We start from the raw sequence: 15,103 nt of genomic DNA on the forward strand, positions 1-15,103 counted from the left end.
TCGTTCATACCATACCATTTCAAGGTACTGGCTAGCTCCTAGTACTTGCTATATACCAACATTTTATTTTATTTTATTTTTTTTACCTTTCTCTTTATGCTCACTTTTGTGAAACTCTCACATGTGCGCAGAACATTCAAAGATACTATAAACGTCGAACTTGTTCAATGAAACTTCTTCTAGGCACTCTGTAAATTAAAACTTCTAACTTTTGAGATTCTATTGTTGTACACAGCTGGTGTGCTATTTTGTTAATCCTTTTTTTCTCAAAGAAAATCCAAGAGTAATTCAACTTATACACTGATAAAAGAATAATCTTAATTTAAGTGAAAAAATTTTGAACTAACTACAAAGAGAATTCCTGATATACCCAGTAACAATTTTTGTAAAGTTAATGTTGGAAATTTCCGACAGGTGGCGCATGGTTGCTGAATTGTCTCACTACTAGAGAGTTAAGATTTAGAAATTAAGTTTTAAGATAAAAATAAATTTCTAGACTCTTCTAAAAAGTTTATCTGATTTATTTTTCAGTTAAATCAATTGATAAACTCAATTAAAATTAATCCGACATATTAATTGATGTACATATTACTTCACATTTAATATGATTATATTATAAATGATATTCTTCACATTAAATAACCAAATTTATCAAGGAGTAAGTAATTAGTCAGTAATCACGTACTTGACCGGCAAATATTCAATTAATCGCAATTCATCACAATTATTAACACGCGTGACATTTCGTTGAATTTCATGAATGTATGATATTTTAATCTATTGTATAAAAAAATCAATTTTTGAAATAAAAGTATAATTATCAATCAATTGAACTTGTTAAATTAATATATAATGATAAATATAAATTTACTTTTTAATTTATTTTAATGAAAGGTAATTATATTGGCTTTAGAACCAATAATGGATTTATCTACGTACGCGATATCCCATTTTCTACCTCTGGTGATTTTTTATTACCCGATAATGAATGTTATCAAACATTAAGTCACATTGAAATTTTGAACCCCAGTGAAAATAAATCCTCGTTGGTAAATTAAATTACAATAGATCAATATTTTGGTATATAATTTTTGGTACTCTTATTAGTGAGGACAATTTGTACGGTAAACTTTTTTTTTTATTTATTATTTGATTTTTATCGGTTTGTTTTTATTAAAGCATTGATAATACTCTGTTAGGTAGTCCGATGCTTCTCAGGAAAACCTACACATCATGCGGCCTAATACCAGACCACATCATGTCCAGTACTCAAGTACAATAAAAACCGTCATCGATTCGATAATTTACTTACTTAATACTCTGTTAATGAGTATAAATAATTTGTTTTAATAACGTAATCACGAGTAGGATGAAGCGAATAATAATTTGTTGATGAGTGAACAAAAAACGATGTATTTGTCCGATGATTATAATCCTGACGGATCAGAAATAATTGGAACCCATTGTGATGTACAATACGTAAATGTTTTAAATCACTATTTTTTAATCTATTATTATTATTATTTTTAAATAATCCGTTTATTTTTTTCGACAGCCATAAAATTCTAATCTTCTTTATTTAAAAATTTTTTATCATTGTAATTTTCAAAAATGTAATTAAAATGTTAATTTTAATGTAATTTTTTACTGATAATACGTTGAATAATTAAAATGATGTAACAATGAATATTTAATGGTTATACCGCGGCTCATTTATTTATAGTAATGAAATTTATGTAAAATATTGACTCTTTCCACAGTTACAATATAGAATAGTAAGTACTAAAAAATTATTAATGAATCTCTAACTATTATCTTCTCTCCATCTACAATGTACATAGTTCTACCGTGACCAATAACAATAATAGTTACCAGAAACAACACCGTCGGTTTTATCCTCCAGTAATTCGATATTACTGGATCATCAGAACTGTAATTATTTATTTAATTATTAACATTATTAGTGATGTCATTGCTGAGCAAATTTAGATTATGATGGGATAAATTTATTTATTCTGTAGCAGGTTCGTTTCATTGGTATACATTTAACAGTAACTATGATTTAATAGAACCAGCAATCATGTTATCTGACCGATAGAAGCACTATAAATTAAACCTCAATCCGCCAGAATCAATAATAAGTCTGAAACTACTAATTAACGATATACCGGTAGCTACCGCTATAACTAAATCTCATTCCTGTACTCTGGCCCTTGAAAATAATAATATAATATAATTATGTACTCGAAAATTCTATCGATAATAATAATAATAATAGTAACAATCATTAAAATATCTTGAGATTAATCCCTAAAAGCGAGAATACACTAAAACCCTTGAAGTGTATAAGAGAAAATAAATATCTATATAATATTAAAAACAAAATAGAGCCAAAGGTGAAACGAACATAAAATAAAGCCTTGTAATTCCCGTGTCGTTTCGTAAACACAATTACGGAGCGAGGAAGTAAAACTCTGAAAACTGGCGGGCGAAATACCTGAAACAGGGTAAGTGGCGCGATTATAATTTCTCTTGGTAGTGGGTGTTTAAGGGGTTCAAGAGGACAAACACCAACAGTACGAAGAATAATAATAACAATGATAATAATAATAATAATAATAATAATAATAATAATAATAATAATAATAATAATAATAATAATAATAATAAGAGAATATGAGAAAGATATTGTGTGTAGAAGAGGACGCTTCACAGTGGTGGAACGCGGGAAGCAAGAGGTGGTTTATAAAAACTTTTAAGCTTAGTCTTCGTAGCCTACAACCTAGTCGGTACAAAATAGAGGCCTCGCGCTCCATTTTTGGTCCTTTTCCAACGTCTTCTCCGGCATCATAATGTTACACCTCCCCCGATCTCTACAGTCTTCCTCCCGTCCCTCGACGACCACTTTTATTCACTCGGCTCAACAATGCTCCACTAGTTTCCTACCTAATGCAAAATACTCTCTCTCTACAAGTCAACTTAGTCAAATAATTTCACCTACTTCCTGCTCGGACTCGTTTATTATTACTTACTCTAACGCAAATGTACTAACTTTAAACTCTAATATTCTTAATTTATTTGTTCATCATTATTTCTCCGGGAGTGTTCACGCAAAATTAACTGTACTAACATTAACCCGTTTTGGCGCCTTTAATTTTAATGTTGGATAAGTTGTAAGCAACTTATTTACTGATAATTATTTTTTGAGAAAAAAAAAAAAATACTTGATTCAAGAAAAAAAGTCTTTTTAAAATTTTAATTTTTTTTTTTTCTGAGGCATTTAGTTCCAATTGATTTAAAAAATTCACGAACAGAATCAAAATAATTTTTTTCTTAGATCAAGTAATTTTTTTTTCAGTGTAACTCACTTTCTAACATCCATTTTTCAAGAAGAAATTTCTTCGTGTATGTTAAGAAAAATTTACAGGACAAAAATTGTACAAAACTAGTGTAATAAGCGTGCATATAAATGTTAAAAGTGGGAGTAAACAGAGTATATTTGTACGTGTAAAAATAAATTTATATTAATGTTCAAGAGAAGTAGGCGGAAATAGCGTGAGAATACAGTGAGATATTACTATTACTGCGAGTGTATAGAGTCTGGGATAAATTTGTTGTCTCTCTGGTGGGAATAACTCTAAGTATTTTTTATTGTTGACTATATGTTTTCCTCGAGGTGCTTGACACTTTTTCATTTATATATTTCATCATCAAATTATACGTTATGTTGTTCAAGATGCTAGATTTTATTGTGCTCAAATCCAAGCTCTTACGTTTCTCACTATTATTATTATTCACTAAGGCCCTCCGTGAATTTCAAAATATATTAAATTGTTTAAGCTTACCAAGATAATTCCAATAATTTTATTCAAATTTCTTACCTGAAACAGAAAAATAGAGTACTGGGTTAATTAAATCTCAGAGTTTTTCAAGTGATTAATTATTCAATGAACAAATAAAATATATATATATATATATATATATATATATATATATATATATATATATATATATATATATATATATATATATATATATATATATATATTATTCGTTAAAGTAGATCAAAAAACATTGCAGAGCGAGAAAGAGCTCCAACCATTGTAAATGATTAAACAAGCTTGTGAATCAGAGGGAAGCTGGTTTAATCCGAGGGTAGAAGCAAAACAGAAAATGCAAGTTACCCCAACCTAGGCACTAGCTCCGCGTTATACAGATAAAAGCAGCATCAACGGCAATAGTTGCTGTAGTTGCAATAGCAAAACCGGCAATGTCACTGCTGTACCCTCTTCCTCTTTCCTCCTTCTTCCTTCGCTTCCTTACCCTGGGATTTCTCACCCTCGTGACTTAACGTTTCTACTTCGAGTTTTCATCTCGTTATTTACAACTTTCCCACATACATGTTTCTTTTTCGAATGCTTGAAATCACACCAAGAAAAGATGATAATTCAGAGTTTAAACTTTAAATGAAGACTTTTTTTATCTAACGGCAATAATTTTCCAAATTTCAAACATTCAAGTTAGTATTAGCGGTCTTTAAGGACGTTATGGCAATAGATTATGGAAAACAAAAAAATATTATGTGTAGTTTTATTATTTTAATCTGTTAAATCAGATGATAGTAATGAATAGTTAAAGTTTAAGCAATCATAATTTGGCGCGATTTACAAGAGTAATAACATAACCGTAGCGGGTGAATTTTGCTGGAAAAAACGGAATAATAGCTGTGGTAGGAGAAAAGTGGCTGTTGCCGGTATACTCGTATACTTGTAGATAGTAAATGTTAAGTGGTAAGAGGGAAATTGAGGGCGCGAAATGAATTTCAAGTATGCTACCTTGGTCGGTTCCATTGGATCCATATAACTGAATCAAAGCTACGCAACATTCGCGAATATCGTTGGAAATGCCTCATCGGTACTTCTAACACTCGTTCTCGGTATTTGTTACTAGACGGAAATTGCTCGCGCTATTAAATATTCATACATACTGCAAAAAAAAAGTGATGATAATAAGAGCACTTTTGTTTGTATGTTGTTTTTCTTGTTTCTATTGTTTTATTTCAATGGGAATTTTTTTTTTTTTCAAATTATAAAATAATTGCTTCCATAGCGGATAACCACGAAAAAGTTTCGATTTCAATGTTCGATTATTAAATATAAAATATGATACCCAATTATACAGTGGAATCTTTTTATTTTAAAATTTTTATTGTCAATAGCAAAAAAATTTTACGGTCTTACAGCAATTATTTCATGATAAATAAAAATAAAAAAAGCTCTATTGCAAAACAAAAATAATTGCGAGGTATTCTCTGCTGAATAAAACAGAGTTGATAAATAATTAATTTTTTTTTTTTTGTATTTTCGAGAATTGAATTTAATTTTAAAAGTGAAATTCAGCTATTATTCATCATCATTCGCAGCAGTAATTCACGAGTAATAAATATCCGTTTCAATTTGATCTTTCTCATCCATTATGAAAGGAACGTTGAATTTTAAAATAAACGAGAATATATGTGAAAAATAGTTGAAATAAAAATTCATTTTATATTCAATTAAATTGAATGAATAAAACGTAATGTAATGTTACCTAGTGGAGTGTGTATATACTATGGGCTTTGTACCAGCCATTGCAAACAGAATTATTCGAGTAATTCTACTCGTGAATTTTATTTTTTAAAAATTACTTTTTCATCATTTGGTCCGTAAAAAAACACACATATATGCAAATACAACATAATTATTTAAATGAATAATTAAATAGTGCAAACTGATGTAATTTTTTCATTAAGCTCAGCTTTAATTAAATTAAAAATAGAATATAATGGTTTTGACGTGCTCGAAAATAGCCGAGACAATCTCCGGAAGGTATTCGGGTGAAGTACACCCGAAGAAAGGAATTAATCGAGCGTGTTATACAGAATTAGTACTTTGGTTATGGAGAAGAAAAAAGATTACAATGCATAAGAATACATATTGCGTGTAGTTAGATATAAGTAATTGTATGCTAGCTCATGTTTAAAAAAGCAACAAAGTAAATTATATTTCTGTCTGTATTAACAAGCTTTCTTTGAAATAATTAACTACTTAATTCAATGATAAAAAAAATTTTTAGTACGTTTCAGAGTATGTTGAAAAAAATTTTTTTTAGTATTTTAAACGAAAAATTTTTAGAAATTTCCCATATAGATACTCTTATTCAAAGTTGTAAAATTTTTTTTGCTCAAAAAAAGAATTTCAAGGCAAAAATTCTTGAATCAAGACTTAAAGTTTTCTTAAAACTAATTCTCTAAAATCAAGAATTTTTTTTTTCAATCTAGCATCAAAACCAAAAGCATAACATGAAATCCTCTCGAATTGACTCAAGTAAATTAAGGATAATCCTCCTATTGAGAGCCATCTAACCGGAGAATTCGCGGTCTCATTAATTTTAAATTCGCTTTGCTTCAATCTCAACTGCTTTTTACGAAATTGGAATAAAACGTTTAATAATAAAAAGTACATTAGATTTTCCAAATCACAATGATAATTATAATTGTTATTACATACAATATAAAAAAAAAATATTTCCTATAGTTGTTTCTATTATTATATTTACAACAAAACTTGGTAAATCTGTTTCGTATAGCAGACCAACATAACACAACACAACACAACTAGCAGCATTGTATACAGATAGATGTAAGCCTTTGGGATGGTCAGACCTCACTTGGCGCACGACTGCGGTTTTGAACTTGATGGAACTCGAATATTCGTATTTACTCAGTGCCAAAACGAGACTCTCTGGAGATTATATGGCCGTATTTTATAAATTTAAAACATATATAACTATTTGTCTACTATAGAGAAATACAAACTCAAACTCTGTCCTTAATTTCTATGAATCATTACTATTTTGGTCTTGATTATTTCCTTGTCTCTTGAAAAAATAAAATTTAAACGATTTGAGACCAGATATAGAAGAGTCGTCTCGATTTTGTGGTATCCGGTTCATACAATTTTATATAAATTCCCAAAAGACTCGTATAAAGTGGTAAGGTATGGTCGTCGCATAAAAAAATAAAATACACCCAGTACGATTTATGTTTGTTTTTTTTTTTATCTCAATCGTTCCATGCCCTCATATAAATTGATAAGCTTTCAAAATGAAGCAGAGTCATAAAAGCAAATACTAAAAACTTTTAAAAAATTGCAACTTTTCTTTTAAGTTTAATAATTGAAAATAAAAATTATTTGCCGTATAAAATTTCTTGCAAAAGATTCGATATAATACTCTTACTTTCGTAAAAACAAATGGAGCACTTAAAATATTATATTGTAAATTTATTTTATATATAAGTAACAATATTTATTTAAAAGTAAAATTTAAGGGAAAATTTGTAATGTGATAACATTATTTGATACTGACGTTAGAGTACATTTGCAAAAGAGAGCTGAAGATGAGCAAACCACCGTCATATATATATACTCTTGGATATATATTTATATATTGTAAAGACGTGTATACCTATTCTGTATAAACTAGTAGACTTGGAGTGGAGAAGAGAAAGAGATATATACGAAAAGCGTATCGACTAGCGCTGCTTGCACGCCCATTAAGCGTCGTATTTTACAAAAGAGGGCAAAAGCTCCAAGAAAGAATACGCAAGAGTTTACAGCGTTACTCGGCACTCTATTTTCACATTTTATTATTTTCCTTTTTCTTATATTTATTTTCATCTTATTTTATTTATTTACTTATTTTACATTTTATATTCCTTACTTTATTTATTTTTTAAGAATATAAATAAATAATCAAGTGACTCGAGATTTTTAAATCTTAAAAATGTAAATAACATTCTGACTAGAATCAAGATATATAATTTAATCAATTAATTAAGAATTTAATGAATAAGCAAGAGTAATAAAAATTGAAAAAAAAAATTGTATCAGCTCTCAAATTTATTTTTTTGGTATAAAAGCAATTTAATAATTTAGAATTGCATTTTGAAGAACTTAATGCATCTCAACCTTAATTAACGTAATAAATTAATTTTTCATCATATGAGATTCGCTAAATATATCCACCTGAGTCGGTATAAATTTTTTATGTCTATCTATATGCTTTAATCTGTATTTTCATCCGTGGGGGTGAAATGGCTGCATTTTAAAACAAATACTTAAAAAGTAAATTTGTTTAAATAAATAAAAGTGACACTAATTGACATTTCAAGAGGTAAAACCGAATTCGAATGGACAGATGAGCATCGTATGACGAGATCCTTAAGCTGGTCGTTTGCAGTTAAACCCATTCATCGATCATATTACGCAGTTACGTACATAACGATGCCTGTTATCGTCATCTGCGTCAAATGGCTTTACACATACAGATATACTCATATGTAAACTGGATTAGTGGATGGATATGCTGATGCTTTTTTAAATGTACATATATGGATCTGTATATATAAATTGATTGACACTAAACCACGATATTTCGGTGTGTATAGACGAGAGATAAATGATAAACAGGCAACAATAAATAATTATAAGTGTGTCGAGTGAATTACCGATAACTGATTGCAGACGGCTGATGGTTGATGACGATGACACCAAGATTGTATTATACAAGTGATAAGTGATAATGATAAGCGATAAGATGTAGGGTAGTAACACGATAAGGATAAACGTGAAGCAAGCCGAGTAGAGGAGTATACTCATTACCACGAGCACCAGGATGCTGCAGGATGGGATGAGCTTACAAGGAGAAGGAGGAAGGTAGAGGGATCTTAAATTGTGGGATCGATGAAGCTACTAACCGTTTACTATCGTCTTCTCTGCTCTAACCGTAGACTCTAACCTCCTCTGCTCGGCATCGTCGTCTTTATTTACTTAAACTACGAGGTAATAAGAACCTCACTGAGTTAACCGTTCAGATTTATATCTATAACCTGAGGTTTTAGATATTGAACCGTACCTAGTTCTTGTGTACACTTAATTACAGTAAACATTAATTATCTGCAAATATCGTGTAATATTTTAATTCTGAATAAATAGCTTAGGTAGTAATATTTACTCGGGATTTTTTTTAGATAAAAAAAAGTCAATTCATCGGCATAATTTTTAAGTATACAATTGTGACTTTGAAATAAATTAATTTTTATAAAAAAATATTGTTGATTTAAATAATTATTTTGAAGAGAATTTTATGTCTTAATTCAAGAATTTTTTGCCTTGAAATTCATTTTAAAAAGAATTTTTTTTTTAAATCATGTAATTTTTGTCAGCGCACAAAATAGTGAACTTACATCGATAACTTTTATCAAGTGAATGCACATTATTTAAAAACTCATGCAAAAAGCAGAGTATCATTAAAGGGCAAATTCGTCGAACCCGGATGCAAGCGCACTCAGACTCGAGCTTAAATAATCGATCGTTAACAAGTCCATTAATAAAGCGACTTTTATGTTTTATGGAATGTTTTATGCGCAAGATAAATTTATCGTCTTATTTAAAAAAAAAAAAAAAAAAAAAGACGATAGTAATAAATAATTGAAGTTAAATATCAAGTGCTTTGACTGCAACAGTATAAATCATGAGCAAATAAACTTGACGATCTAGTAAACGGAAAATGCAGTAGAGTTGACAACAAAATGTCTTGATTTATACATAAACATATAAACAGTATGCATGAAAGGACTCGACGATCAAAGGAGTAGTTGAATTTATGTTTTCATACAAACAGATATCGATATAGGTATATATATATATATATATATATATATATATATATATATATATATATATATATATATATATATATATATATATATATATATATATATATATATATATATATATATATATATATATATATATATATATATATATATATATATATATATATATATATATATATATATATATATATATATATATATATATATAGACCTAAACATGTCGCTTTTGTCATTCTAATAGGGATAATGCATCAATTATAGAATCTGTGAACGCATTCCAAATTACATGGCATCGCATAAACTGGCATCCGATCGCTAGCGATTATGCTGCCAATAAATTATCCCTTCTGGCGTTACTATACCATACGTTCACTACCATACCAGCCAGATCTCTCTGTCTCGCTCTTGCTCACTACCCTTCTGATTTATTTCGTCAATTGATATTGACCCAAATAACTTTAACTGATAATAACTTTAATTGTTAACTACTAAGTGAAAGGGAATATTGTTCTAAAATATTTAAAACCAGTGAAATTTTTTAAGACACAAATCAATCAATCGATATCACCCTAATTGTTTGTTTCTTCCCACACGTTATATTTTTACCCTCGTCTCTATTTAGGTGAAGAGAAAAAAAAAAAAGTACCGTGTACGCTGTTACTCACAATGAGGATGAATGATTTTGCTAAACGATTGATTGACAGTATAACTTATTGCCCGTTTTATTTTCACATTTATCATTCTATTGTATTAATTCATGAAGATTACAAGGTCATCACTGTTACACACTAAACTGATTTTTTGCCACTCATTTATTCACTGACTCATTCAATCTTCATAATTTCACTTTTATTTTACTTCATTATCAAGCTCGTTTTGGCAATTACAGTATCGATTACACTGATAAAAAAATTATTCATTGATTATAATCAATTATTTAAGAATAATAATTTTTTTTTTAATTTTTAGAAAATATTTTTTAGTAAAATTTTAATTTATATTATTAAAATTAATGATATTCTTGATTCACTATTTTTTTTTTTAATTAAATTAATTTTTTAATTTAATTAATTAAAAAATAAAATAAAAAATTCTATAAAAATAATCCAAATAAAAAAGTGTTGATAAATTATAAATAGAGTTGTTATTTGAGGAACGAGTCATTGACAAGTGGAAAATATTGAGAATGGTCAGACACGTACGCTAGAGAACATTGACATTTTCTACTGTTTGCTGATACAATGCCACCCGTGTAGTGAATAAGAGTGAAAGAGAAAAGTAATGTATACACACATGTATATAATAGTAAAGTCGATTCACTCTCTCATGAGAATAGAAACTCGTCGACTACACCGACTTGTCTCCGGGTACATTTGAGCTTTGTTTTTAGAAACAAGACCACGACGACAGACAAGTCCAAGACTTTCATTTATATTATTTTTATTCTTATTATTTTTTTTTTTAATAATAATAAAAAATAATCAGATATTTTATTAAATAATTTTCATCATTGACGGATAAATTTGCAACACTTTGAATATTTTTTATTAAAAAAAAAAAACATTAATTTTTTAAAGAAAAAAAAATTTTTGCAGTGTTGCCTTAAGATAATAACAGTGTTGGAAAAAACACATGTGCCCAAGCATCGTCATTCAGGTCAAGGACCCTAAGAAAGTGCACCGTTGGTTAAATCACGCTTCCCAAGTGTTGAGAGTATGTCTTCTGGCGGATAAGTAACATTCACGAGTAGCTGGTGTCGAGGAGAGAGTTAAGAGGAAAAGAATATAAAGAAAGCCAACAACAGGATAGAAAAAAGCAACGTTTGAGTGATGTATGTTGGTTAGGCAGCGAGCATTTAAGGTACCAACTCTTCTATCAGCATAAACTATACTTTAACTACTGTATTTTTATTTTTTATTATTTCAGTTTATCTTTTTTTTTTTTTTTTTTTTTTAAAGCAACTGGACTCCCTCGGGAGCGAACGAGACCTCAGTATTTCTATAGGTACTCATCATTCACTCCTCTTTCTCTTTCATCCTCTTCTGCACTCATTTTCCGCAATCCGAAGCCCACCCCCATTCCTTTATCTTATAGCTTTTCCACGGTACTATTTTACCCAGTTCACTCATCGTTTCATATTTTTTTTTAAACTCTCTTTTTCTATGAAATCTGCGTTGATGATAATCTCTTTTAAACTTTTAAAATACGTGTCTGTCTCGAGCCTTTTTTATTTTATTTTATTTTACATTCTATACACTACTTTTATACTAAATTATAAATTTTAATGGAATGGTTTAAATTTTTATGTCTTACAACAAATAATAATAATTATAATTGATAAAAAAAAATTTGAGTAGGCAATATAAATTATTAAATTTCATTGTTTTGTAGACAAACTTGTTTTTTGTGTCTGGTAAGATATATTTAAAGACCCGGGAGTGCTTCGAGCCAATTATATGTTCAAAATCATATTTATGCAGTGAAAAAAATTTTATCATTTTGTTATTTTGACAACAAAACTTGCTATTATTCCATTTCGAAACGTGGCATATGATATTTTTTAGACTTTCTCAAATTCATATCTTCCTTATTTAAAAAAAAATAAAAACTCATACATTTAACTAATAAAAAATTTAACAGACAAAAAAAGAAAAATTACAATTAAAAAAAAACTCTTTTATAAATTTAATGGTGACTGCAAGGTTGCTAGTTCATATAATCTCAATAATTTGTTATTTGATAAGAATAAAATTTTTCTTCAATGTAAGAATAAAAATAAATACTTTATACCGATAACAAGTTTCTGGATTAGATTGATTTAAAGGCTTATTTTTCGTGGTGAATTAAAAAAAATGAGGGTAAGAAACACAACTACGTTAATGCGCTTACCCGGATAATTATACACTTGGCATATTCAGCAAAAGCTATCCGAGGCAGTGTGGTCAGATCGTGCGATTTTTTTACCCCCATTTTGTACCACTTTCAATATAGTCAGATGAGAGTGTCCTACAAAGTGGGGGTAAGAAAAGAGCACGATCTGGCCACACTGATCCGAGGTTTATATACTTGTATATTCAATTCTATAATTTATAGGTTATATAGATACATATCCATTGGGTATATATAATACCGTAGGATAATATCGTTTAGTATAAAGAGTATCTACAGATATATACAGATATATGAAGTGGAAGTGTATACACTTTGAAATCGGATTCAGAACGTAACGTGGGGTAGCTCATGAATCACGGTTAAAAGCCAACATAATGTTTCAACACGATTGATTTCAGTATCTACCACTTGTCAAATTATAAATCATTTAAAATCCCCAATTATTATTATTTAAATATTTTATCATTATTATTATTGTTATTATGATATTTAAATAGATGGATAGAAATATAAGTTGGAAAGAGTCCAATGGTATAAGGACCTTTGACTCAGTTATCTCTGAAACTCATCGGTATTATCAAGATTATTTTCAAGAGTATTGAGATTGTGGCACGTTTCCAATGTCGATTACTAAAATCTGTATAAACTAAAACAAACTGCCAAGTATTTATATAAAATACAATAAAACTTTTTTTTTTTTATTTTTATCGCCAATAGAAATCCTCGAATCATCCCAGTTGTCACGTTTGTGAATTCTGATTCAAGGAACCAAACTAAATATTATTCGCGATAAAGTAAATATATTAAGTGGTAATGAAAAATAAAAAGAAAAGAAACGGGAGAAGCGAATAGCGAAAGAAAAAAATCCACCAAGAAATTTAAAACTGTCGTCATGGACCAAGTTCACACAACGTTAAACTTTTTCTCCTAACTCGCAATTGCGTCGACATTTCCAGCTTGCTCTCAATGACAAAGTTTCTCAATTTCACTTCAACCCTTAGTGTCTTCACTAAATTTTATTTATTTTTATTTTTATCCATGAAATATAAATTAAAATATTTATTTTTCCTTTTTAAAAAACTTTCCGCTGTATGTACAAGAGAACAGTACTTTTATTATCAAACTAAATAATTTTTTTTTTTTGTTATTAATTAATACTTAAAAAATATTTCTGTGTTGAAAATATAAAATACGCACCACCAAAACTCGGGAATTTCGTTACCCTTGGCACTCATTCACGCACGTGGAGTTTGCTTTGCACCCAAAAACAAAATAAAATTCCGGCATTGCGTCGTCGAAAAAGAAAAAATTTACTAAAAACAAAACTTTTTGTACTCATGGGAACTAAAATATTTGCATAAAAAAAATGTAACGTGTACGAAGAATTAAACAACGGTATTGCAGACAATTGTTTGAAAAAAAAAAAAAAAAAAAGACCAATAAAGTAGTAAAAAAAAACTTTTCAGACTTTCAGTAAATGCATTTGGATCTCAAAAACAATTCTAATTAATTTTTTACATAAAAATAATTCTGAAAAATTGAAAAAAAATTTCTTAATAATTTAATCCTAAAAAAATTTTCTTTAATAACCAAAATAAAAAGTGAGACTGACCTATGGGAATTTTGTCCGGTGCAGCAGCTGCTGAAATTCCAGGCACAAGGATCACCGTCACCATTAAAAAGATTCCACACATGATTAAATTAATAAAATTAACCGGTTGAATATTTTTACTCTTAATAATTTTACAATCACTATTTTTCCGAGTAGAACGACTCAAAACTCGCGATAGTCGTTGTCTGAGATAAATTTCCCGATTTTGTTTTTGTCCGAGTGTTTGTTTGTTTATACTTGGCTCGTTAATAAGCGGTGGTGGTCGCGTTAATGATAATGAAAACGAATAAATATCCGTATGAGTTGACGGAGGTGATGCTCCTCCCTCGACGACAAACGGGAGCATCTTCCTCGCGCGATAGTCTGACACAAACTGATAGTAAAGGAGACTACTACAGACTAGGACCCGTTAGCTTAAATTCTGTTCACTTGGATCCCAGCATCCCTCTCTCTGGACTGCACCCTCAACCCTCTACCATCCACCCTCAACCCTGTACCCCCCTTTTACACATCGCGCCGACTCCGGGGCCCACCCTTGTATCCTCAGGGTGGAAGCGTACGCTTAACGCGCATGTTACGTCACACGACGCACATACAACTGAGAGAGAAAAATAGTAAGGGAGGAGTTGATGCTTGGCTCTATACGCTGCTCTACTGAGACTGATGCGATGTTTCTAGGACGACAAGATTTTACCTTTTTTTTTTATTTTTATCATTTTTTTCTCATAATCTGCTAAAATGTATTTATTGTCGCTGTTGTTATTATTTTTTATTAATAAATAAGTAAGCTTGTGCTTGCAACAGTTCATTAAATAAAATATAAGTCAATATTAATTTTTAGTATTCAAAATTAATTGCTCTAACTAATTACAATTATTTTT

General features: G+C 29.2%; 1 protein-coding gene across 3 annotated transcripts in view; it reads right to left on the bottom strand.

Annotated features, from left to right (window-relative positions):
* Glurib (Glutamate receptor IB) overlaps positions 1 to 15,103 on the bottom strand; it is a 138,140-nt gene that overhangs the window by 120,284 nt on the left and 2,753 nt on the right. For 2 of the 3 annotated variants that reach the window (XM_074245054.1, XM_074245055.1), the window contains exon 1: positions 14,223 to 14,577. The exons of the other annotated variant lie outside the window; for it this stretch is intronic. In XM_074245054.1, coding sequence (XP_074101155.1) covers positions 14,223 to 14,568 — 346 coding nt within the window. In that variant the 5' untranslated portion in view covers positions 14,569 to 14,577. Of the gene's footprint in view, positions 1 to 14,222; positions 14,578 to 15,103 lie in introns of those variants that run through there. 3 annotated transcript variants of the gene reach the window in all.

The sequence above is a fragment of the Cotesia typhae genome, unplaced genomic scaffold, assembly GCF_013202065.1.
Source record: "Cotesia typhae breed Kobodo isofemale line unplaced genomic scaffold, CoteBio_Ctyphae contig_44, whole genome shotgun sequence".
Lineage (NCBI taxonomy): Eukaryota > Metazoa > Arthropoda > Insecta > Hymenoptera > Braconidae > Cotesia > Cotesia typhae.